The sequence below is a fragment of the Colletotrichum paranaense genome (assembly GCF_030867605.1).
Source record: "Colletotrichum paranaense strain IMI 384185 chromosome Unknown Scaffold_2.1, whole genome shotgun sequence".
Classification (NCBI taxonomy): domain Eukaryota; kingdom Fungi; phylum Ascomycota; class Sordariomycetes; order Glomerellales; family Glomerellaceae; genus Colletotrichum; species Colletotrichum paranaense.
The window spans coordinates 2,779,921-2,802,031 of NW_026848960.1; the positions used below are offsets into that span (position 1 = coordinate 2,779,921).

Sequence of the window (22,111 nt, forward strand, 5' to 3'; positions counted from 1 at the left end):
CATGTTTTGTTACATGGTGCTCTGCCCTTTCAAGAGTTTCTCCCATAGTACCCCAACCCATCCCGGAAACGCCATAAACGCCGCTCTCACCCTCTTTTTTATTTGGTCTTCCAATCCACCCCTTTGAGACAGGTACGGGGGATGGGTATCAAATTCTCAATTTCTGGGGGTTTCGCCTTGCACTCTTCGTCTTCCTCTTCCTCCTTCTGCTGATTAGACCTGTCGAGACATGTTACGACATGCCAATGCCCGGCGGCCCGGCTTCCGGCAATCTCCAAACAGCCTGCTTTGTTTTGCTCAGCCGAGCTTCAATGCCAGAGTTTGATCATCGTCCGCATCCTTTGTCGTCTGGAAACGTCGCGCTCTGTTCCGCCTCATACGACAACGATACGCTTCAAACAAACAGCTTTCAATCGTTGTGTTCCCCTGAACCGAATTACCACCCTTTCTTGCTCTTTAGTACCGACGGCGCGTGGGTTCGGGGGTAGGCGAGCGAGACGGGCTCCTCTCGTCGCGGCCGCGGTCCTTGAGCCACTTCTTGGTGCTGAGGGTGAGGTCGCGGTCGAGGTCCTCGGAGGGGTTCTTGCGGTGGATGAAGTTGCAGAAGCCGCCGCGGACGCAGCCCTCGCCCGAGTTGAGGCGGCAGCAGGCCTCGCGGAAGTCGGTGACGGGGGAGAGCTCGCAGTATATGGGGCGGGCGGCGTACCACCGCGAGTTGAGGTCGTCGCAGGCCTTTTGGGCAGAGTCTTCGTATTTGAAGCGGGCGTAGACGTTTCCTATGAGGTCTGTGTGTCTTTGGTTAGTATACGATCATCTTCTCAAGACCACAAGAGAATGGGTGAGAGGGAAGGAAGAAGAGGACGACGACGCACGGTCATTGTTATTGTCGCACACCACGAGCTCCTCGAGCTCGCCGTACTTGCAGAGCTCGCACCAGATATCCTCGTAAAAGGCGTCAAAGTGGTTCTGCAGCTGGGACGGGTTCATGCGGTTCTTTGGGTCGTAGGCCGGGTTCTGGTAGAGGTTGGGCATGAGGATGGTCTGCGAGTAGCTGGGCTTGACGTGTTTTCTCGAGCAGCGGTCGCCGTGGCGGCAGGCGCCGATCTTGAAGTAGAAGGAGCAGTTGACCTTGTCGAGCTCCGTGCCGAAGATGGAGGCGAGGAAGTTGGCCATGGTTGCGGTTTAAGACTGTCGTCGCGACGTGGGTTTCGAGTGTGCTTGTATCTGATATGTAACTCCCGCGTGGTGAAGTGATGGACGATGGTTCTAGATGCTTGATTGCTCGTTGGGAGGGAGAAATTCTGTTGTCTCGTTTGGCGGCCGCGTTTTTTGATGGAGCTGCGGAAACGGGCTTGCTTGCGGCGCGACAAATGCGACGGACCAGAGGTTGGAATTTCTAGCAGCCTCGCGCGCCACGACGATTAGTAATGTTGAGGCTGGAGCTCGGCCTGTGGCTGGAAACGTGTGGCTCGAGCAGTGGTGGGTTCTAGGCAGTTCTTGCTTATGGAACCCCGCTGATTGTGTTCAGGGACTGGAATAAACAGAGTACGTACCGGCGTTGCCAGCCGATGGTCTAGAACGTTTTGGGCGAATTGTGTGGTTTCTCGTTGTTTTACGATAGAATCCAAACATTCCCAGGTCAGCCTTACAACGGCTTTTTCTCATTCCAGGTCCAGACAATGATCCTCGGTTCTGGCACAATTCAATGTTCCCCTCATCTAAACAGGCCATAGAGGCTTGATACCAATCAAAACGCCTTGCTCAACCTCATTGCAATGCTGGCTTCGACAAGTTGCTTCTTGAGCTCCTCATCTGAAACACTGGGTTCTCCTCAACCCAATGATATCGGACTACTAGTTGAAAGACGCCAACAGAGGGATCATCATTTTGGTCTAATGCTATGGACCGGCTTTCAGATTCGTTTGTGCGTCTGCTAGACTAAATGATGTTCTGCCCACCGTAACTAAAGGTTCACTCATCCGATGATGATGACTTGTCGACAGAAGTCAAAATTCCGAGGTGTACAGTCTAACCTCAGGTCACGAGACCACACTTAGATGGAAAATCAACAAACCCGCGCGTAGCTGAACAATCTCAATAAGGTTCCTTCCGAGAGATGATGAAAATATTCACGGTCTCCGGTGGGAAGACATGGTGAAACCAGTCGTTGGACGCGCTATCTCACTTCCCGACCAGTCGCCGCAGTCCCGCCGTTCCAGTCACTCTCGGACTTGAAGCCAAGCAAAAAAAAACCCCAAAATCCACTAAAACATCCCCGAGAAGAGAGGTGGAGCAAAGAAGACCAAGCCGTGCAGCACCATTGGTGCAACACCGGCTGACTGTGGTGAAAGTGAACCCCAAAACGGCCCCAAATCAGTTGGAGGCTTGCTGGGATCCTCCCCGTTGTCGCTGCATCTGTGCTTTCCCACCTCCTGCAGGACATGCGCAAACTTCCCGCCCGTGCGCATCTAACGCGGACCAAAGTCAACACAACTGGTCTGTTGCTTCGACAGCCCTCGACGCACACTCTTCTCTCCCGTCCCGTCTCCTTCTCTCCCCTTTTTTAGTGTACGAATAATTACACCACCCTCACAATCCTTCCTTGACTCTTCAGTGTACACTATTTCCCCCTTGTCGACGGAGCATCCTAAAATTCTTTTTTTATACCCACGATCGACGCCATTCCCTCCGTCCACATTTGCGAGGGATCTACAGAGAAGCTTCTGCCCGTGTTCCATCTTGCTTGACACGGACCCTCTTCCGCCAATCCTCGAGATCTTCCGTCCGATACCCTTTGCCTTATATAACCCGACCCGAGCGCTTTCTCTCTCTCACAGCCGTGGGCCATGACTACGACGGACGCGACTCTGTACTCCAACTGCTGACGACCTTCTGTTCGACAATCGGTCACAGCACCGACGCTCTTCCTTCCCGCTCCGAACCTGTACATACCTTCTCGACGCCGCTACCATGGATCAGGCCGATATTCCCGCGCTTCTGTCGCGCCTCGCGAGCGACGAGGACGCCGCCAGGAAAATGGCCGTCTTCAAGCTGCAGTCTTCTATAAACGACCCTGCCTTTGCCGACGTTTTCATATCCTCGGGAGGCCTGGTCATTCTACGACGCCTGATTATGAGTGCGGGAGGAAACACGTTGGCGTACTCGTTGCAGAGTTTGACGCGCCTACTGGAAGTAGACATGGGCTGGGAGATATTTGAGGGATCGTCGTCAGGGGATCTCGTGGAGCGTATTGTCGAATTGATCGTTACGAACCCTCTTGTCAACATTTTGCGCGGTGCTATGTCGATCCTGGTCGCCCTCGTCGGCCACACACAGTCTTCTCGCCCGACGACCCCTCGCACGCCGGGATCTTTTGGTTTCAGAGCCCTGAAGCCCGCCGTCGCAGTCTACCCGCAGTTCTTTGAGCTCGTTATCGCCCAGCTCCAGTCCGCCGACCACGCGCTGTGCGCCAATGCCCTCATGCTCATCAATGCCATGATCCGCGACGCTGTATCCAGTGACACCAACATCACGAAGGCGAACAACCCTGCGATGGAAGAGTGGTCAAAATTCATCAAGCGCTTGCAGGATCTCGGTCTTATCAAGGCAGTGTACAACCTGATGCAGAGCTCGTCACTACAGGATCTTGCGCATCCTCTGCTTGAGTTCCAGTCCTTGACTAAGGTTCTCCTGAGAAAGTGGCGGGAGGTGAGGGTTGACCTTGAGCGGCCCGAGCACAGGCGGGGACTGAAGGGACTTCACCTTGCCAGCAACCCAGAGAAGCAAGTCAATGGCATTCACCGGTTGGACGAGGTCAATGAGCTTGGGAAGAAGGGAAGCCGGCGTCACAACCCTGAGAAATGGAGGAGACTGGGCTTCGAAACCGAGAGTCCTACACAGGAGTTTGAGGTCCCTGGTTTCTTGGGCATGATGGACCTGACAGACTACGTGCGCAAGAACGAGGACAGCTTCCAGAAGATGCTTCTGGAACAATCCACAAAAGCAAGGAACGAAAGGTGCCCGGTCGCTAGGGCAAGTCTCGCAGTAACGATGATCCTATACGATCATTTCGAGGTGGAGAAGTCGGACGTTGAGGACATTAAGGGTTACCAAGGCTTGGACGGTATTAAAAACAACGAAAAGCTATTCCGTCCGCTCCTCCTCCAGTGGTCGCGGCTCCACACGGCCGGCCTGCAAGCTTTCTTCCGCGTATGGAAGTCCACCGCTGCGGAGCACCTGGATTTTGAAAAGGTGGCAGAGCTGGTCCGAATTCTCATCGAGCAAGTTGTCGGCCAGGCAAGCCGGACCAAGGACGTGTTGGAGGTCGAGGAGGAGCTGCTTGAGTACGACTGCACCAGACTACGAGAGCTTCAGATGGAGCTTTTGGAACTGTCGTTTGAGGATCAGTGGGGTCAGCATTTATATCAAGTCCGAGAGGAGTTGAGGCAAGAGGCACTTCAGTTTGTAAAGGAGCAGCGGATCCGATGTCTGCTCCAGGGATCTTGGTTCTCCAAGCCGCTACCACGGCGAGACACCAACCCTAGAGACGAGAACCTCAAGCGTCGTTTGTATACGCCGCGCCCTTGGCGGTTCGCTAAGCTGTCACACAATCGCCGGTACCTACACTACGCCGACTTCGAGGCACAAACAGCACAGGATCCGGGCCTTGACATTTTGACGGAAAAGGTCGATCTCAGCACCATCAGCTCAGTCGTGTCCAATGTGTCAGCCTCCAATGAGGAAAGCCGCAGCGCGACTAGTAGTTCGACGCTCAAGAACAACGTGACAGTCAAATCGACAACCAAGATCACCATCTTCAGCTACGCCAATCCCGCGGAAGCTGCCAACGGCGGCGATGCCAAGGAGCAGGCTATCCTGACTCTCAACCCGGTCTCGCACAGCCTGGCGTCGGAGTGGCTTGACGGTCTGTTGATGCTGCTCAACCAAGCCCCCATCACAGCCGAGACGAACAAGCTTGTGAACCTCGTGAGCGACTTTGGGCTCAAGATTAGGCTTCTCAATGTGAGAATCGAGGCTGCGTATACCGGGCCACCACCAGGCGCCGGAGTGATACCTAGCAGGGACGGCCTCGACGAAGACTACTTCTACGACGTGTGAGAAATTTCGTATGACCGGGACGGTGAGGGCTCAGGTCATGGAATGGAGAGCGGTCCGAAATCGCTGTTTTTTCCCTTTGTGTTGCTGGTTTTTTCTTTGGTGGCTTACATATACCCGCGTTTTCCTCTTGCTCTATACCGGCCAGAGATGTAACGAAATGGAGCCAAGACAGGGAAAAAAAACTCTTGATCAGTTGTTCTCTCTGGCTTGGCCGCCTACAATGAAGCATAGCGAGCGGTCCAGTTGCGTCGTTAGGTAATCATGGGAAGGAAAGGCTTGGATTTGGCAGGCGACGATTTTTCTTACAATGGCGAGAATGCTACCATATATGGTGTACAGGTCTTTCGTGGGTTTGTTTAGCTGTGCTGGCAGGGCTTCTTTTTTTGTTCTCTCTCTTCATGTATGCTCATGCCTCTCGAGAGCTAGGTCTTGAAGACTTGCTCGAGTATATTCCAGACGCCAATACTACAACTTATGAACATATTCTCGTTGGGACAGGTGAAGGGAATACCAAGTGTTTGAGTGCGCGTGACGTCTTCGGCTGCTGGGTTTTCACGATTCGTTGGACTTACACGCTTCTCCTGGCTTGAGATTGCGTACTGTTCCTTTTCAGCAATGTTGTAAGTCGGTACGATATTGTCAGATGGTCGTGCTAGTGGTGGTTCTCTTGCCCACGGTTCCGCGCGACTATAGGTTGAGATGGAAGTCCCAATTACCCCATCTTCTCTGGTGCCGACTTTCTCTACAACGTGAGTTCCTTGTGCCACTACTTTATAACTCCGCAAGGCAAGGAGTGATCAGGGAGCGAGCTCAACAGGTAGGTTCAAACCAGTTCTGTATTATCTCAAAGCTTGTGACCCGTACTCCTATCCATCTACGACCTCGCCAGCCTTTTCGAGGACCGGCTTTCCCATCCCGCCGCCCTCTCGAACCCATTCTTGTGGAAATAAAAGTCCTCGAGCGCTTGCCGGGCCTCTTGGCTGCTGGTCACCACAAACGGACCATGCTGCACGACAGGCTGGTCCAGGGGTTCACCCGCAATCAGAAGCATCCGCGCGCCAACAGTCGCCGTGTCCGGAACTCGCATCTGCACCGCGTCGCCCTCCAACCCAAACACGACAGCTTGGAACTGCTGTGCCTCCATCCGGTCGTCCTCGGTGGAGGAGCTGATCTGCGCAGATCCTTCGACGACGTACGCCATCGCGTTCCAGCCCTTAGGGACTTGCTGGGCTATCTCGCCGCCCGGTTGGATTTGAATGTCTAGGTACCATATCGGCGTATATGTCAGGTCCCTCACGCTATCGACACCTCCAGATACGCCCGAGATGACTTTCACAGTAACCCTCCCGTCGTGTAGTTTCGCGAGCGGGATCTCCGCAGCCTTGAGATCACGGTACCGCGGCTCGCACATCTTCAAGTGCCGCGGCAAATCCACCCACAACTGCAATCCCGCTCCACTACTCCCGTCCTCGGACGGGATCGGCTGCTCGGAGTGCATGATCCCCCTGCCGGCCGTCATGAACTGCAGGTCGCCGGCGTGCAAGATCCCCTTGTGGCCCGCAAAGTCCTCGTGCTCGACGGATCCCTTGAGGATGTAGGAGACGGTCTCCTGGCCCCGGTGGGGGTGGTCCGGGAAGCCTTCGCCGGTGGCGCCGTCCAGGTGGTCGAGCATGAGGAAGGGCGAAAAGGCGCGGAGGTGGTTGCTTCCGATGGAACGGCGGACGCGGGCGCCTGCGCCTTCGGATTGCTCGGGGGCGGTGAAGATTGTGTGGACTGTTCGGAGGGTTGACATGATGTAAGAGTTGACTGTTGTTGGATTTTCGTCCGGGCTTCGGTGTTGTAGGTGTTGAAGTTCTATCAGAAAAGGGGAAGGTTTTCCAAACACACGGCTGTAGTGTCAGTCAATGGAATGAATCATTCATGGAATCGTTCAGCTTGATTCTTGTCTGAAAGGCGAATGATACTTGTATGCGAGCTTCTCACGATCATGGCCAAAGTCGTGTAAGTGCCCTTCTAAGCCAGTGTCAATACAGTAGCACTTAGCTTATAAATACTATTCACCTCACCTAACGCTTACGAATGCTTACAATATGCTTTTTCAATGCCATATGTCTTCCTTAAAGGAGCGGATCAAGCAGCTATGAAGGAGCTTTGTCGCATATGAGAAAAGAGTCTACAGGACGGACGAATTTGGACAGCGGACATTTGAAGAGTGCCGGAGGTGGTCCCGCGCGGGATCTCCAGGCTAATGTGCAATAGTGGAGCACGGCGGCAAGATCACTATCTAGGAACTGGGGTTAGAGGATCCCAGCCGCGCGGGACGGTTCTTAAAGAACTCCTCATCCGTGGGCTAGCAGTGAGTACAGATATAAGTGCGTGCTATTTTTTAAATTCCTGATCATCTTGGATAGTGCTGTGAGTCTTTCTCAATAACAAGTTTGAGGTTGGCTGGTTGTTAGAGGGTTGGGGGCCTTGACTTCGGGCGTTTGGCTGGCGGCGCGCAGTCAATGTAGTCAATTTTGATATCGCTGCATCTGATTCGAAATGCTAAATCACCAGAGGTGTCACCAGAGGTGTCACCAGACTCAAGTTCCTAGACCTATCTTGCGGACAGGGATTTCAGAGTATTCGTAGGGCTGGGGAAGCTTCTATCCTATCCACCACCCCCGGAGGCCCCAGACAATGGCCCCCAATATCCACCCCTGCTCTGTTGGCTTCCCAGCCCCTCAATATCGGAGCTTCAGCCGCGGGGCAGTTTCCCAAACCAAACCTCAACCCCCCTCGAGATATACGAAATATCGATTACCTGCAACTCGAGACTCCGAACGCTTCAGCCGTTGTGAGCTGGAAAACCATACACAACAAAACCAAACCTGGATTCGACATTGAAAGTTTTCATCAGGACCAGAGACAAAGTAAACAAAAAAAGGGTTCAATGTCCCAAGTATGACATCACCCTCCCGCACCTACCGCCCTTGAAACTAAAGCTTCCCCGACAACCACGGACCAACGTTCTTTTACCCCCCTCCGGACAACGCACATGGTCCGCCGCCTCCCGTGGACGCATCCACACCTTAAAGTCGGCCACGCCGTCGAAAGCAAAACTCAACCAATATCCAGGAAGCGGGCTACGTCTACGGCCATCGCTACCGCTACCACCCCCATCATCGATACCGGAACCCGCGATATCAGCAGTTACTTCACAGCTACGAGAAAAATGAGCTACCGGACCCCGCGCCGCGGCGGCGGCCGACGGCTAACGTATAATAGCGGCGGCGGCAGCAGCAGAACGACGACCCCCTATACACCCAATCGCGGCGGCGGCAGGACATATTCCCCCTCGCCCCCTCCTTCGCAAAAGAAGCGTCTCGACGGGCTCTTCCTCGAAGGAAACTGGTACTGCAACTGCCAGCCGCGAAACACGGCCAAATTCCTACAAGTCAGCAAGAACACGGCCAACAAGGGTCGGTGGTTCTACACGTGCGAGAAGCGGCGCGGCGGCTGCAACTTCTTTCTATGGGCCGAGGACGCGGAGAACAGGGCCGAGGGGGCGACCATGACGTTGCCGCCCATGCCGCAAGATGGTGCTGCTGCTGCTGCAACGCCTCGTCGGGCGACTGGCCAGACTCCAGGTGGTTTCACGCCGGGTACGGCTTCCACTATCAAACCCTCTGCGATGAGAGCGGCGGCGGCGGCTTCTTCAACGGCAACGATGGAACCGCCGTCGTCGCCTACGGCGCAGAGAAGCGCCGCCAAGCAAAAGTTCATGGATACCTACTTCAAGAACAGACCTGTCCAGGTGCCCGCGGAAGAAGAGCCAAACGATCTCATGGTCACGGACGAAGAAGCCGAGCTCCACGCGACACCCGCGCAGAGAAAGAGGAAGAGAGTCCTCTTCGACTTTGACTCTGACGACGACAACGGAGAAGAAGCACAGGGGCAGGGGCGAGGAGGAGCCGGGACCGACGACTACGGTCTTGACGACGACGTCTCCTCGGACGAGGAGAGGGCCATGACCGAGGCCATGGAACGCAGCGCCAAGAAGCTCCGCATCGAGGATAGTGGTGTTGGTGGTGGTGGCGGCGGTGCGCCTTCCACGCCCGCTGCGCAGCGTACGGTGCATGGCGGTGCGCTGCCTACGCCGCAGACAGTCAGCCGAACCCTCTTCCCCGACGCGAAACGCCGCAAGGTCGTCGAGGACGTCGTAGGGGAGATCTCCCCAGGCAATGTCTCCTTTTCGACGAGCACCTCGTCAGCGACACTCGGACGCTCAACAGCAGGAGCGGGAACCGTGCCCCCTTCCTCCTCGCCGCCAACCTCGACCCCACAAGAAGAACAGCTCGATCCAACAGAGGAAGTCATGGCCCTAATCCACCAGGGTCAAAACGGCGTGGACGTCGCCGCCGTCAGAGCCGTGCTGGGCCGGTTCGCGATGAAGGCCAAGGGGCTGGCGCGGGGCCGGGACACGGTGCGGACGGCGCTCAAGGCCAAGGACGAGAAGATTGCGGAGTTGCAGGAACGGGTCGCGAATCTGGAGGCGCGGGCGAGGACGCAGAGAGAGCAGATTGCGGATTTCAAGGCTGGCATGATGGATTTGTATTCGAAGCATTGAGGGTGTCTCTCCGCTTCTCTCGGACAACGTCCCTTCTTGCTTTGGAGTGTGTTTGATATTTCGTTATTGTCTGGATTAAGGCGGTCTAGGAGGGAAGGAAGAGAGGCTTCGGATGGAGACTCGGGTATGGAGAGCTATCTACCCCGTGAGGTGGGCTAGTGATCCATTCTCCCAAGGTTGGACGAAGATGGGTTATAATGGAGTTTGGAATTGAGGATACCCCCCGCTCGCACGCCCTTCTGTTATGGTTTACTGGTAGTAAGTAGATAGCAACTATGGAGAAGATGATTTCTCATTCTCAGTGCACCTTCTTTCCGTTTGAAAACCCCTTTTCTGTAATGAGAGGTACTCCCATCGAGATTAGCACCGTCACATGAATCGGCTTTCGGTCGTTATAGAACACGCTATAGTCCTCCTTATTTGAGTACATGACTTCCCTCGAGAATGCTAGCTAAATGAAGTTATATGTACTGACGTTATTGCTCCCGCATATGCTGAAGTACCATCAACTCTAGTCTCGCCTCTCCCAAGTATCGAACGAATGGCAGAGAAAGAAACGGAGAGTTCTGACAAACCTCGGGAAAATCGAAGAATAATGTCACAAAACTCAATGAAATGTATAAATCTCGTCAACTGATTCAAAATAATTCAGGTATTGTAGACGCGAAAAACCATTAAACGCCAGAGTTTATGCGGCTTGATACCCTCAAATGTGCCAAACCCATGAAACCTGTCCCAGCCGACCCAACCACCCATGTATGTGAACCCAAGTTACGAGCCAGGGGATATCATGCTTTCTCTAAAAGCTTACTGGGCAAGAACCTCGCGCAACATGACAAGGAAGTTATCCTTGAGCTTGTGAACCTCGGACACGGGCGGCTTGGCCGGCTCGCCGGCGCTCCGACGGAGTCTATCGCGTCTCTTGGCCCGGCGGCGGCGCTCGGCCTCGATAGGGTCGAGCTCGTCCTCCTCCTCCGCCTCGTCTTCCTCATCCCCGTCCTCGTCGTCATACGCCATGTCCTCCAAGTCCATCTGGTCGAGGCCAAAGTCGGAAGAAGAGAAACCAGTGGGTACCAAATCGGGACCTCCGTTTCCTTCGGCCGCCATCTTTTGTCTCGTCTTGTCGTGATGCCACTTCTTCCTGGCTTCTTGCCATGCAATGAGTTGGTTAACCTCATCGATGACCTTGGCCTTATCGATGGCACCGGAGCTAACACCTCCCTCGAAGAGCGCATTGACATTCAAGGTGCCGTTTTTGGGACCCTTCCTCAAGAACTCCAAAATGTCCTCAATCCAGCCCATCAGCTGGTCAAACAAACCGTTGTCGTGTGTGTGGACCTCGTGCACAAACTTGTAGAAGTTGTGCTCATGTCTCTGGCAGAGATCAATGAAGGCCTGGACGGTCTGGTTCGGGTCCGCCGATGCGTCCTGCTCTTGGCATTTCTCAACAACCTACATTGCATGTTAGTGCTGTTACAGTAGTTTTTCACGAGACTGCCTACCTGAATCATGTCGTCAATGAACACAGCAAAGTCCGTGACACTGCTGTAAACGTTTGCCGACTTGTAGACCCGAACAAGGGGTTCGTAGAAGATGCTGAAGAGATCTCTGAAAAGCTGAAGTGTGACCGGCTGCTCTACCAACTGCAACATCATGGCCTTGTCATGCTGTCTTGTGCAAAGCTTCAGGTACTGCTTGAGGTACGAGAACAGCTGAGCACCCTGCTTCAACTCCTCGTCAATGTTCTCAACAGCGTTGTTGAAAGCGACGTAGGCGTTGTAGAGTCGGCCAATCTGTTCCGAGGTGAGACCAGGCTCAAGGTAATCCGAGCGGAGGATCACGACAATCAAGTCAATATCTTCAGCAGTCGCTTCTTCCCTAATTGCGAGTTTGATGTGCTCCTCGGCTTCGGTATACATCTTCAGCTTGCCAGTAAAGGCCGCATCGCCGATCTTAGCGCCGAGCGTGTCGATAGACTTTTGGAAGCTCTTGATGCCGTCATTGAGGGTCAATGAGAAGATGCGCTGAAGAAGAGATCGGGTGCCGAAAGGTTGCGCCAGGAACACGTCCAAGACACCGGACATGACAGCAGCCGGGTTCGCAATTCTGATAACGTTCTTGATGACGGTGTAAGGAATGAGCGAGTGGATCCTCTTGGCTTGGGCGAAAAGCTCGGGAGAATTGTCTTCTGCAAGGAACAGGTGGTAAATCGTAGCTGCGACCTCTATCCGGAGCCACTCGGCGAACTTCCGGTACTGAATGCTCAGGTCCTGGATGGTCTCCTTCTCCTTGATCTCCTTGAACAGTGACGTAAGACCGTTGCGCTCGACAATCTCTTGACGGAATCTAAACGCGGTTAGTACTTGGTAGTGGGGAGTACAGAGTGCAGGATTACGCACTCCTCCATGTAGATGTCGAGCTCGGCAGCGCGTTTCCTTGCCACCTCGTAAAACTTCTTTTGCTCTTCCACACGCATCGCATCGACTGCCTTTCTCCGTTCAATATCGTCGATATCGGCATCCGTCGGCGTGATCTGGTCCCTGGTGAGGAATTCCTCCATAGCCTTTGTTTGCGCAATCTGGGGGTTCGAGAGCAGTGTGCGAATGAAAGCTCTGAGAGAGACACGCTGGCTTTCACGCCACAGCGTCACTTGTTCGTTCTTCTTTCCTCCGAGGAATGGCAGGGGGCTCTTGGGCCTGCTGTCTGTTGACACGCGAGGCGAGTTGCGACCTGAAGTAGTAGAGCTAGCACGTTTGTGTCCTACACTGATTAGCATCCACGGCACCGTACGGGGATGAGAAATACTCACCTAGCACCGACAACTTGGAGTGGGTATCCTTTTCGTGAGGAGTAAGACCAGTCATCATGGTCGAAACAGACGACACCGAGGAGGCAGAAGAATCCGGGCTTCCACCTCCCGTCAGAGAAGAGAACAGGCCCGTAGTCGTCGTATCCGACTTGTTCTTCTTCGGCAGAGTGGGCAGAACCTTGCCCGGCAATTCGAGGCGTAGTCTCTTATGTAACCTGGCGAAATCGCTATATCTTCTACCGATGAAGAACTCGAGCTCGCCCTTTCGGTGAATGCGCATAATGAACTCCTGAAATCGATGTTAGCGTCTGCATTGCTCGCCCAGCAATGACAACTCGGGAGAGCCAGCTTACGGCATGCTTGTGAGATCTAATAGTCTTCCTCTCCGACGTGATTCGAACGGCAGCGATGTTCACATCCCAGCCATTGATGTAGTTGCCTTCCGGCAAGGCATGCATGACGCCCGTGTCGATGGCATTGCTGTCGACGACCTCGATCTCGGAAAAGCGTATCCTCTCCTCAAAGCCGGACGAAGTCTTGCAACCAGACACCATCATCAGCTCAACGAGCTTTTGACATTTGATAGCCAACTTGCGCCGCTTGGTCTCTTCGAGTCTGTCTTCGGAGGATGAAATATTCTTTGTCGCAAAAGATTCTAGGAACTGTAGTTGGGGGTGGTGGAACGAGTCAGCGGAGCTAGTCCGGAGGAAGTGAGGGCGGTTTGTAATGGCGCGGGGGAAGCCTCTTGTCTTTTGCACTTACTACTTGGAGCTTGTCTTGCCAAAACTCCTTCTCTCTGGCCTTGTCGAGAAAAGGGAAATCGCGAACATGGTGTACAAAGATGTAGCGGAGGATGGGGAGCTCCGAGTCGAGGGGGGATACCTCTCCAACGTCGGATTTGAAGGGGGCGCCAAATCGCTTGAGAGCCGTGGGGGAGTTGAGCTCCGAGATTTCGTACTTGACTTGCTCAGAAACGAGCTCGCGCTTGAGGTCTGGCGGGGTGGAATGTTAGTACCTTCTCCTCTTTCTTGGATCATGTCGAAAATGACAGGCGGCTTACAATGCTCTTGCTTTCCTGTCAGGGACTGGCCCGGCGGGGGAATAGACATGTTGCTCTTTGAACGAAGGGGAAGCTCCCTGGTGACCGGGGCTTGGGCTGGGTCTACAGCAGCGCCATTCTGCGGTTGTTCTTGGGATGTCGAAGCCATCAGCGTCGTTTCTGTTTTCTTTCGAGTTGTTTGAGCCGTTCTCGGGGGCTGGCAAAGGTCTCTCAGAATGCCCTCGTTTTTCTTCGGTGCCAAGATCGTGGGAGAGAGGAGAGAAAGGTGGTTGCGGATTTGCGGAAGGAAGAAAGGGTCGAGAGAAGGTGGACAAGCTGACTGGCGTCAGAGCAACAGCTGGGGACCCGCGACGTAATAATCAATTTACGGACGGTACAGCGGTACTGGGGGGTGACTGGGTACTTGGGGGCTGGGCACGAGCCGGGTCTCAATAGTGTGTAGTGCGCGCGGCAGATCCCAATGGTTAGGTTGTGGTCGCAGGGCGGCGGGCAGGGAGCGGGCCCAGATCGCAGTGGGGGCGCAGGCGGCGGTAGGCTGTAGGGTCGCTGTACGTAACGCGCGTATGGCGGGGTAGTTACAGGCGCTGCCCACTATGGTGCTGCGGTGAAGTGCACCTAGCTCTGGCAGCAACAGTGAATGAGGTGAGGTGGAGGGAGGAGGTACTTGGTTTGGTAGTGTGAAGGTACCTTGGCCAAAAGTCAGTGCTGTCAGGTGCTCGTCGCGGGGCCCTGTAGGTTGGGTTCAAGCAAGTGGGGGGGAGCCCGGCCGGAGCCTTATTTTAGTCCCAGTTCCCAAACCGCCTAACCTTTTTCCTCACTCGTTACCCTCGCCGTCTTTGGTGTCTATTATCAATCGCAAGGAACCCAGAGCCCTCCTTTTCTTGGTGTTGCCTCAGATGCTCCCCCTCCCGGATGTTGAGACCTAGCTAGCTCCTACTAACAACTAGAAGCTGGGTGGCATCAAGATAACCTATGACGGGAGCTCGGCAGGTTACGTAGCGCCCAAGAGGTTGGATGAGACGAGACAGAATGAGCTTAGAGCTCGGTGAAGCTAAGCAAAAGATGTGATTGGGCGTTGGAAGGGGGAGCGCGTAGGTGTGTGCTGTGCGTCAGGTCAGCTGTGCGAGAGGCGAAGAGGGCTGGGCTGAATGGACGGATGGGAGGTGAGGGGGAGGGGATAGATCGGGATGTTTTTTCATTTCTTTCTCACGTCGCGAGTCGCCTCGAAAAAGGCTCAAACCCGGCCGGGACGGACGTTGGATATCCTTAGCACGGAGAGACGGCACGCAAGCGTCGTTTGGCGGGGTGAGAAAACACAGCAAAACTTGACAAAAGCAGATAAAACGAGGCAGGGGTCGTTTCTAAAAAAGCAAGGAACATCTTCCGTAACACGCGGAAGTACCCCCAAAAAAAAAACCAACAGTCCCCAATTCTCTCTTCCAGTACACTGAGCGCAGTACTTGTACGCCCAACTTTGGTGTAAACTCTGTGTGAACAGACAGACAGACAGACTCCAATGTTCAGGGTCCTCCTGTTGCGGCTTGCGGGTGCCTGACAGCGATGCGAAGCGAAGTTTGGAGACGCGAGAATAGTTGGAGGTGCGAATAAGAACCAACGAAGAAGAGAAGAAGCTCACAGACAGGGCAGGGATCCGTTCCATGTTGCTATCACTGCGCAACACCTCGCACCTCAACTTGAGGTGGACGAAGAAGCCAAGCCTTTCCGCTCCCGCATGCCTCTTTAGTCACCGCTGGCGCTGGGTGGAAGTCCGGGATGGATAGGGAACTGCCCGGCCCCGCCCACCTTCCTACTAATGTGTGTACTTTGTATGTAGGTTGCCCGTAATCCCCGACGGTATTCTTCGTTGACGCTGACGATGACTTGCTGCTGCGCCTGGCTGTGTGCCATCGAATTGTTCCCAATTGTTTCTCTCTCCAAGGGCTCAAACAGCCCAGCCACACCGCAGGAGGCCAAGCCCCCCAACCGCAATACCTTATAACCTCAAAGACTCACGACTCGAGAGTCGGAGGCACACCCGAATGGCGCCGAGAATCGTGGCGGTGACTATGACCTATCTCCCCATATTGTCGAGAATTGGCCATGGGATGCATGACGTCGTGGGGTAGCACACCTGCATGCTGTGCAAGTACCTTCTCAAGTTCTCATCCACCCCAGCGATGCGGAGCCGAGTGCCGAGACCAGACACAAGAGACACCACACAATACTAGTAGAGATGCTAGACACGGACGCAACGCCCACTGAGCTTCTTCACCAGGCTGCCCAGCCGCTGTTTCCTCGACACGCCTCACCCACTTCAGCCACAACCGCTTCTTCAACTTCCCTGGTTGACCACACCTCAACTCTGGGCAACACGACGCGTCCAGTCTTGGCCGTGCTTCGCTTGCCATTTCCTTGTTCAAACCATTTACACGATTCACAGAGGCAATGCACCGGACCCGCAAAGCAAGCAAGTAGGAACTACAGAGTATAGTCATCAGGTTGCAGAAGGCGACTGGGCATGACTTGCAGAAGTTGCACATCGTAGCACATCATTCGTTGACACGAATCGAACAAGTCATGAGCAAAAAAAGACTCCCTTGGTTGACCCCACCAGAAAAAACATTGTGTTGTCAACTCACAACTCAGTCATCAGCCGCGAAGCTGTGCAAAAGAGCCAAGGCCGTAGACGCGCAATCATTGTCGCCATCAGCTCTTCCTTGGGTGCTTGGCTCCGGACGAGACCGAATCGCCTTATGGGGCAATCGACGTCTAGCGCCGCCCACTTCCTTACTGACGTATCCGCTCTCAGAAGCACACCTCATTCTTTCGTGAGATTCTACGGCCCTTTTTTGGATGACTTTGTTCCCATCTATCCCCGCCGTATCCACTCTCGCAAAGACATCACAAAACACTTGCTTTTCCCATTGATCAATAAACATTCCAAGGCTGATTTCAGGCTCAGAGTCTCCAGAACGTGGCTCGGTTCGCCAAAACACGGGGGGAGTTAGTTATGTTTCCCAATCTGTTCCCCCAACCGCGCCAAACTCTTTCGGCGCCGTAATACGACGGAAGCATGGAATTCATTAGACGGGCTTCTGGAACCCGCGGCCTGCGGACACCCGCCCGGACGATCTACCTTTAGTGCGACGTTCAAAAAGTAAGGTAAGTAAGGTAGTGCCAAACGTCCAACATCAGCCTGCGTGTTATACGCTGTCGCGCTCCGAGGAAATCGGAACGGCTAGAACAGCCCAGATAGGGAAGTATCAAGAGAGAGATAGAGGCAGGAATGACCCCGATCCCACACGCACCACCCAATCCTTGCGCCTACCCGGCTACGGTGCCGGGAGCCCAGGAGTTGAAGGACGCTGTAGGTAAGACGCACGGGGTGTGGGTCACCGCGCACCCGTCGGGATTCGGAGCCGGCGCCCGTTCGGTGATCGTCCAGGGCCCTAAACAACATGCATAATATCTCATTTAAGGAAGCACCTCGGCATGCCCGATTGCGTACCTGGTACGGAGTACTCGTAGGGCTGTCCGCGGACGGGATGTCACATCGCTTCGGGACATCGCCGGCTCTACTATCTTTTTCACAACTACCGATCTAGTTCACGGGAGGATTGTTTTCCCACGATTTGATAATTTGTATGACTGATGACTGTTTTGCAAATTTGTGAGCTCTGTAGACTTTTTGTCGAACGCGTCTTCCATTTCCAGAGATGAAGAGGGGGGGGGGGGGACCCATGAGTTTGATTATAACAATCGAGACTGTTTCCGATTGTCGTAAGAGGTCTCATGTCGTACTCGCTTGGAGCATCAGGGCACACGGGTGGTACAGTGTAGTCAAGAGCTCGCCGATACGTATGAAGAAAGGTCAGGCTGGTCGAGGGCCAGATGCGAGCAGAAGGGTGACACCAAGGGATGTTCGAGTTGGACGTAGGTCGCTGGTTTAGCGAGAAACCCGGTACATCGTCGCCGAATTCCACCGCATACCATCTTAAGCAGCCTATGTGGAGGTTTCTCACGATAGAATGCGGTCGAGCTCTCGTTGTGAAACTGTGAGCATACGATACTGGCTAAAGTATTTATCAGGGGCAGATCCCTAAGCTACATCGTCAATACTCTTGCAAGTGATGGATTAATGTAGACTCTGACCATGTGTCAGATTAAACGTCAGCCTGTCGCACAATTTCAGAAGACGAGTTGCTTTATCGATCGTGGGGAAATGATCACGTATCAAAAGCTGCTCCTCAGTCGGCTGTGTGTCTCATTCGATATTGATTGCTTCATATCTGCCAGAGAGCTGTTGGGGACAATCTATTCTAAGAGTGTATTCGTCTGTTATTATCAATAGAAAGCCGCCTCGAGTATCATCTCAAGCCCGTATGGAAGCTAATATAGAACTAATGTGGTAAGACATCAAGTCAAAAGAATCATTGGAGTGAAAAGAAAAAGAACAAAAAGCGGTGCAAGCTAGAATCGAACTCAGACCTCACAAAAACAAAATCATCCGGGGTCGACTCTCTTTGTGTGTTGTTGCAAGTGACCAGTCGCAGCTACTGCGCCAGGAGGCTCCTCACCCGATGGTGACAGGTGAAGCAAATAATTTTGCTAAAAGCTACCTATAGTCAGTGACTGTATGGCTCCTTCTTAACAAGGTCGTTGTCCCTCTTCACCGCCTTGCATTTCCTTCGAAGGGTTACCCCTTTTTTGTCAGGTCTGGGAGTCACAAACGTGCGGTCTTCCCGGGAACCTCATTCCGATCACGTCCAAGAACTTACAGACGTTGAGTCCTACTTTGCTAATTCACCTACCCACTACGATCTCTGACTGCGGCATACTCTTTATCCCTGCATCATTATAGTACTTGCTTTACATCATACTATAGCAGCTCGAAACTATAGAAAAGGCGTTGGCGAAGTTGGATCCTAAGCAAATCATTATCAAAGCCATCGCAATCTCTCACCGTAATATACAGGAGCAGTATACATGTCCAGTATTAGGTAGAGATAAAAACCAATGATTGAGCTTCAAAAAGGATCTACCAAGGCTGGTCTATCGCACGCCCATGAAAACAAGGGGAAGCCTGCCTCAATCAGGAAACAGAATGGACGAATCTAGGTACAGGGCATCAGCCCCCCATGTCAAACAAAGAGCTATGCCCTTCGATTCTGCTTCATGAGGGGATTCTCTTCGTCTTCGATACCGGTCTCGACTACATCGTATAACGCCACCCCAGACAACACGGTGGGTGATAGCTAGGTATACAAGTTTGTGCTAGAGAAGGTGGCTAAAGGCGGAAGTTTGCTACGAGCGCTCTTCGCTCCTGCCTTTTCGGTATTCCATTGCCTCGATGGCAGGATACCGTTCCCTCACGTCGGAGTTCCTTGAAACACAAGTGGAAAACTGACGAGCAATCATTGGAAACTTGGATGGTTCGATAAGTGTGGGCAGTATCCAGCACTGCGCGGAACCAACTGCGCGTGATTCATGGCCATACCCATGGCCATGACAAACGAGGAGGTAAATCAAACCTATATTCTCTGCGGTGCTTTCTACCTGTCAAGGCATAGAACCCTATTCAGTAGTCTAGCTAAGACCGAGAAGAGATATTCAGAATCAGAATGCACCGCGAGCAAATATCTACACCGAGATTGCAAACAAAAGAGCCAAAACCATAGGCCCAATGGCTCTCTCGTCGTGTTTCATCGCTACGCGTCTAATCTCACTCTACGTGATAATCTCATGCCGACAAGCTCGGATAACTTCCAAACAGGGGGCAAGTGCCAGTTTACTACGATACATAGAGCAGAGAATCCCAAGCAAGACAGAAACCGAGTAATACCCAGAGTTCGGCCGATTTCCTAGAATACGCCTGAACGCAAGGCCCTTGGACAATACGACAAGGCTTGATGTCGACTGAGCATTATCGCCGTATCGTACTCGAGGATGCCACACGAGGTTGAGAAGAAGGTGTGGGTTGTGGACATCTGCAACTGTTGCCATGATGAAGCTTGAGGTATAAACCCCCTGGTAAAGCCTCTGTATATCACGAAGATCGCGGGTGTGGGTAGTCAGACCCACGTGAAGCTCTCTCGATGAAAGTAGTGAGCAGAAGCTTTGGCAATGAAATAGGGGTAAGTTATGTAGAATTGCGAACTGAATGGCTTTGAGAGTTGAAACAAGTCACAATCTTGCAAACGAAAAAGAAGCTATATTGTAATCAACCAATCTAATAATGCCTCTGTTGTGTGGGTATCATATTAATATGCAGTAACCGCAATGCCAAATCCCTTTTCAAACACAGTATATCACAAGTCGATCCTTCGAAGCTCCTCAAAGCTCGTCAAACACCCTCAACCGATCCTCTTCCTCCTCCCGCCCCCGTCTATCCTCCCACAAAGGCGACAACTTGGGCCCCCCCTCAGCCCCATCCACGCTCCGATTCGCCCCCTTCTCAAGCCCCTTCAACACCCTCCCAGCAGCGCCCTCGGGATCCGCCGGCCCGCCGAGGTACTGCGCGCCCACAAACAGCAGAATCAGCACCGCAAACACCACCGACGTGACGATCCACACGGCCCGCAGCCTCTTGCGCGTCTTCTCCTGCCACTCCCGGTCCGCCCTCTCCCACCCCTCGATCCGCCGCCTTACGAGGTCGACGCGACCACTTAAGCCCTCGATCCTCGTCCGGCCGGACTCGATGCGGCCCTGGAGCGTCTTGATGCGCGACTCCTGCTCGCCGAACTGCCCGAAAGTGTCGAGCTGGCCCGCCACGTCCCGCGCCATCTCGTCGGCCTCAGAGACGAACTCGCCCGTCATCTGCCGCGAGGCCTCCGTCAGCTCGCGGATCGCCGAGATTGTGTTTTGCAGCATGCTCTTCTTTTCGAGGACCGAGTAGTACGTCTCGTCTAGTCGTCGGGTTGTCGCTGTTGAGAATCCGCTTAGCTCGACGAGCGAGTTCTTCAAGCCGCTATACGTAGAAACACCGACATGTCAGTCCCAAGCTTCTTCAAAGAAAGACCATCACGGAAGAGAACGTACGCAACCCTATTCGCCGTCCGACCTTTCTCCTCCACCAGTGCAGCCTCATTATTCACCTTCCTCAACTTCCTCGAAGGCGGCGTAACAGCAGCCGGGTTCTCTCCACCCCCAATCATCGGCCCAACAAGCGCGCTCGTCCTCCGACTTGAGTCCGGACTCCTGTTAGGCGTCCCATACTCCGACCTCGTCATGTCGAACGAGCTTCGCCCACCCAATCCACCAGCACCAGCAGCGCCGGGCGCTCTCTCATCCAAGAGCAGAAGCCTGTCCCTATCTTTCCGGCTCTGCGCGTTTAGGTGCAGCGCGTGCTGCGTCGGGTGGTGGTGGTGACTGTGCCGGTGCCGATGCATCCTCAGCGGCGGCGAGAACTCGGTGATGGAGCGCGTGATCTGGTGCCGCGGTCGTCGCGCGGGGAGTAGGGCGGCAGCGGCGGCGGTGGCCGTCGAGGTTGCGGCAGCAGTGGTAGGAGGGGCAGCAGCAGCAGCAGCAGCAGCAGTGACGGGCGCCGAGATCGGGACCGAAGCTATCTTATCGTTGTTTCTGCTCTTGCTCTTGCTTCTGCTGTGGCTGTGGTGTACGGATAGGTGCTGTTGTTGACCGTGGTTTTGGGAAAAGTTGGCAATAGCGGCTGCCGTCATCAACGTCGAGGCCGATGCCGACGGCAGCTCAAAGCCGTGAGCACTGTCGCCGTTGGCAGACATGGTTTCACCCTGTGCTTTTTCGTCCTTTTCCCACCACCCCCTTTCAAAGAAACTGGACGATAGAGAGAGGCGCTCCAGCTGCGGCTCCGCCGCGCTCAAGCAAAGCCGCACACGCCAGCGAGTACCTATGCTTGTTGCCCAGTGCCGCCCGCTGAAAGAGCGCTGAAAAAAAAGACCCTCCCCGAGCCAGACGATTTCTTTGGTTGGGACGGCCTATCCGTAGTTTAGACTTTTTTGACCTATGCCTGGAACGGTCAATGCTTTGGGCTTTTGGGGGGCAAAAGCGATGCGCTGGGTTTGTGTGTGTGGCTGTTTCCTTGCAGAAGGGAGGTCGCAGTGTGGAAGATCGGGAAAAAAGGTGGAGGTGGAGTGTGCACGGAGATTCCCAGAATCCCCAGTGAAAGCTGGTCGTTTGTTGCTGCCTTTCTGCATACCTCTCTATGTATGGGCCAATGACGCACTTTCACATGCGCCTCTCGGGGTCCTTCCCCGTTGTCATGAAACGTCGTCTGAACGAAACCACCGGCACTTTCCTTGGTGGACTTGCAAACTGCTGGTCCAGAACCCCCCTTCCCAAAAATGAGGGTCAAGTCATACGCTTATTGTTTCTATGTAACTATGAATCGCGGCCCACGTTTGGCTGGGCTTCCATTGCCGCCATCTGGCCCTTTGATCCGATTTCACCGAGCGAAAAAGCTCGGATGAGTAGCCTCATTGGGCTTTCTTCGTAGTACACATCGTAGATCATCGCAGATGGGATCAGCAGTTCCATC

At 53.9% G+C, this 22,111-nt stretch overlaps 6 protein-coding genes across 6 annotated transcripts; 2 read left to right on the forward strand and 4 right to left on the reverse strand.

Moving 5' to 3' along the window:
• Positions 1-456: 456 nt before the first annotated feature.
• Positions 457-1,173, reverse strand: CPAR01_02837 (uncharacterized protein; the record flags this gene model as incomplete). Its single annotated transcript, XM_060487124.1, has 2 exons — positions 457-785; positions 873-1,173. 2 exons carry the CDS (start codon positions 1,171-1,173, stop codon positions 457-459), a joined length of 630 nt encoding a protein of 209 aa, XP_060354452.1.
• Positions 1,174-2,970: 1,797 nt separating this feature from the next.
• Positions 2,971-5,118, forward strand: CPAR01_02838 (ELMO/CED-12 family protein; the record flags this gene model as incomplete). Its single annotated transcript, XM_060487125.1, has 1 exon — positions 2,971-5,118. The coding sequence occupies one exon, from the start codon at positions 2,971-2,973 to the stop codon at positions 5,116-5,118; it is 2,148 nt and encodes a 715-aa protein (XP_060354453.1).
• Positions 5,119-5,992: 874 nt separating this feature from the next.
• On the reverse strand, positions 5,993-6,910 carry CPAR01_02839 (pirin; the record flags this gene model as incomplete). The annotated part of the gene is made up of 1 exon (XM_060487126.1): positions 5,993-6,910. One exon carries the CDS (start codon positions 6,908-6,910, stop codon positions 5,993-5,995), a length of 918 nt encoding a protein of 305 aa, XP_060354454.1.
• Positions 6,911-8,158: 1,248 nt separating this feature from the next.
• Positions 8,159-9,730, forward strand: CPAR01_02840 (uncharacterized protein; the record flags this gene model as incomplete). The annotated part of the gene is made up of 1 exon (XM_060487127.1): positions 8,159-9,730. The coding sequence occupies one exon, from the start codon at positions 8,159-8,161 to the stop codon at positions 9,728-9,730; it is 1,572 nt and encodes a 523-aa protein (XP_060354455.1).
• An 807-nt stretch (positions 9,731-10,537) lies between these two features.
• On the reverse strand, positions 10,538-13,648 carry CPAR01_02841 (PX domain-containing protein; the record flags this gene model as incomplete). The annotated part of the gene is made up of 7 exons (XM_060487128.1): positions 10,538-11,182; positions 11,233-12,076; positions 12,130-12,490; positions 12,540-12,828; positions 12,893-13,201; positions 13,302-13,531; positions 13,600-13,648. The coding sequence occupies 7 exons, from the start codon at positions 13,646-13,648 to the stop codon at positions 10,538-10,540; spliced, it is 2,727 nt and encodes a 908-aa protein (XP_060354456.1).
• A 6,284-nt stretch (positions 13,649-19,932) lies between these two features.
• On the reverse strand, positions 19,933-21,461 carry CPAR01_02842 (uncharacterized protein; the record flags this gene model as incomplete). The annotated part of the gene is made up of 2 exons (XM_060487129.1): positions 19,933-20,566; positions 20,638-21,461. Coding segments are annotated over 2 exons (1,458 nt in total), but the record flags the coding sequence as incomplete, so codon positions are not given.
• Between the last annotated feature and the right edge of the window lie 650 nt (positions 21,462-22,111).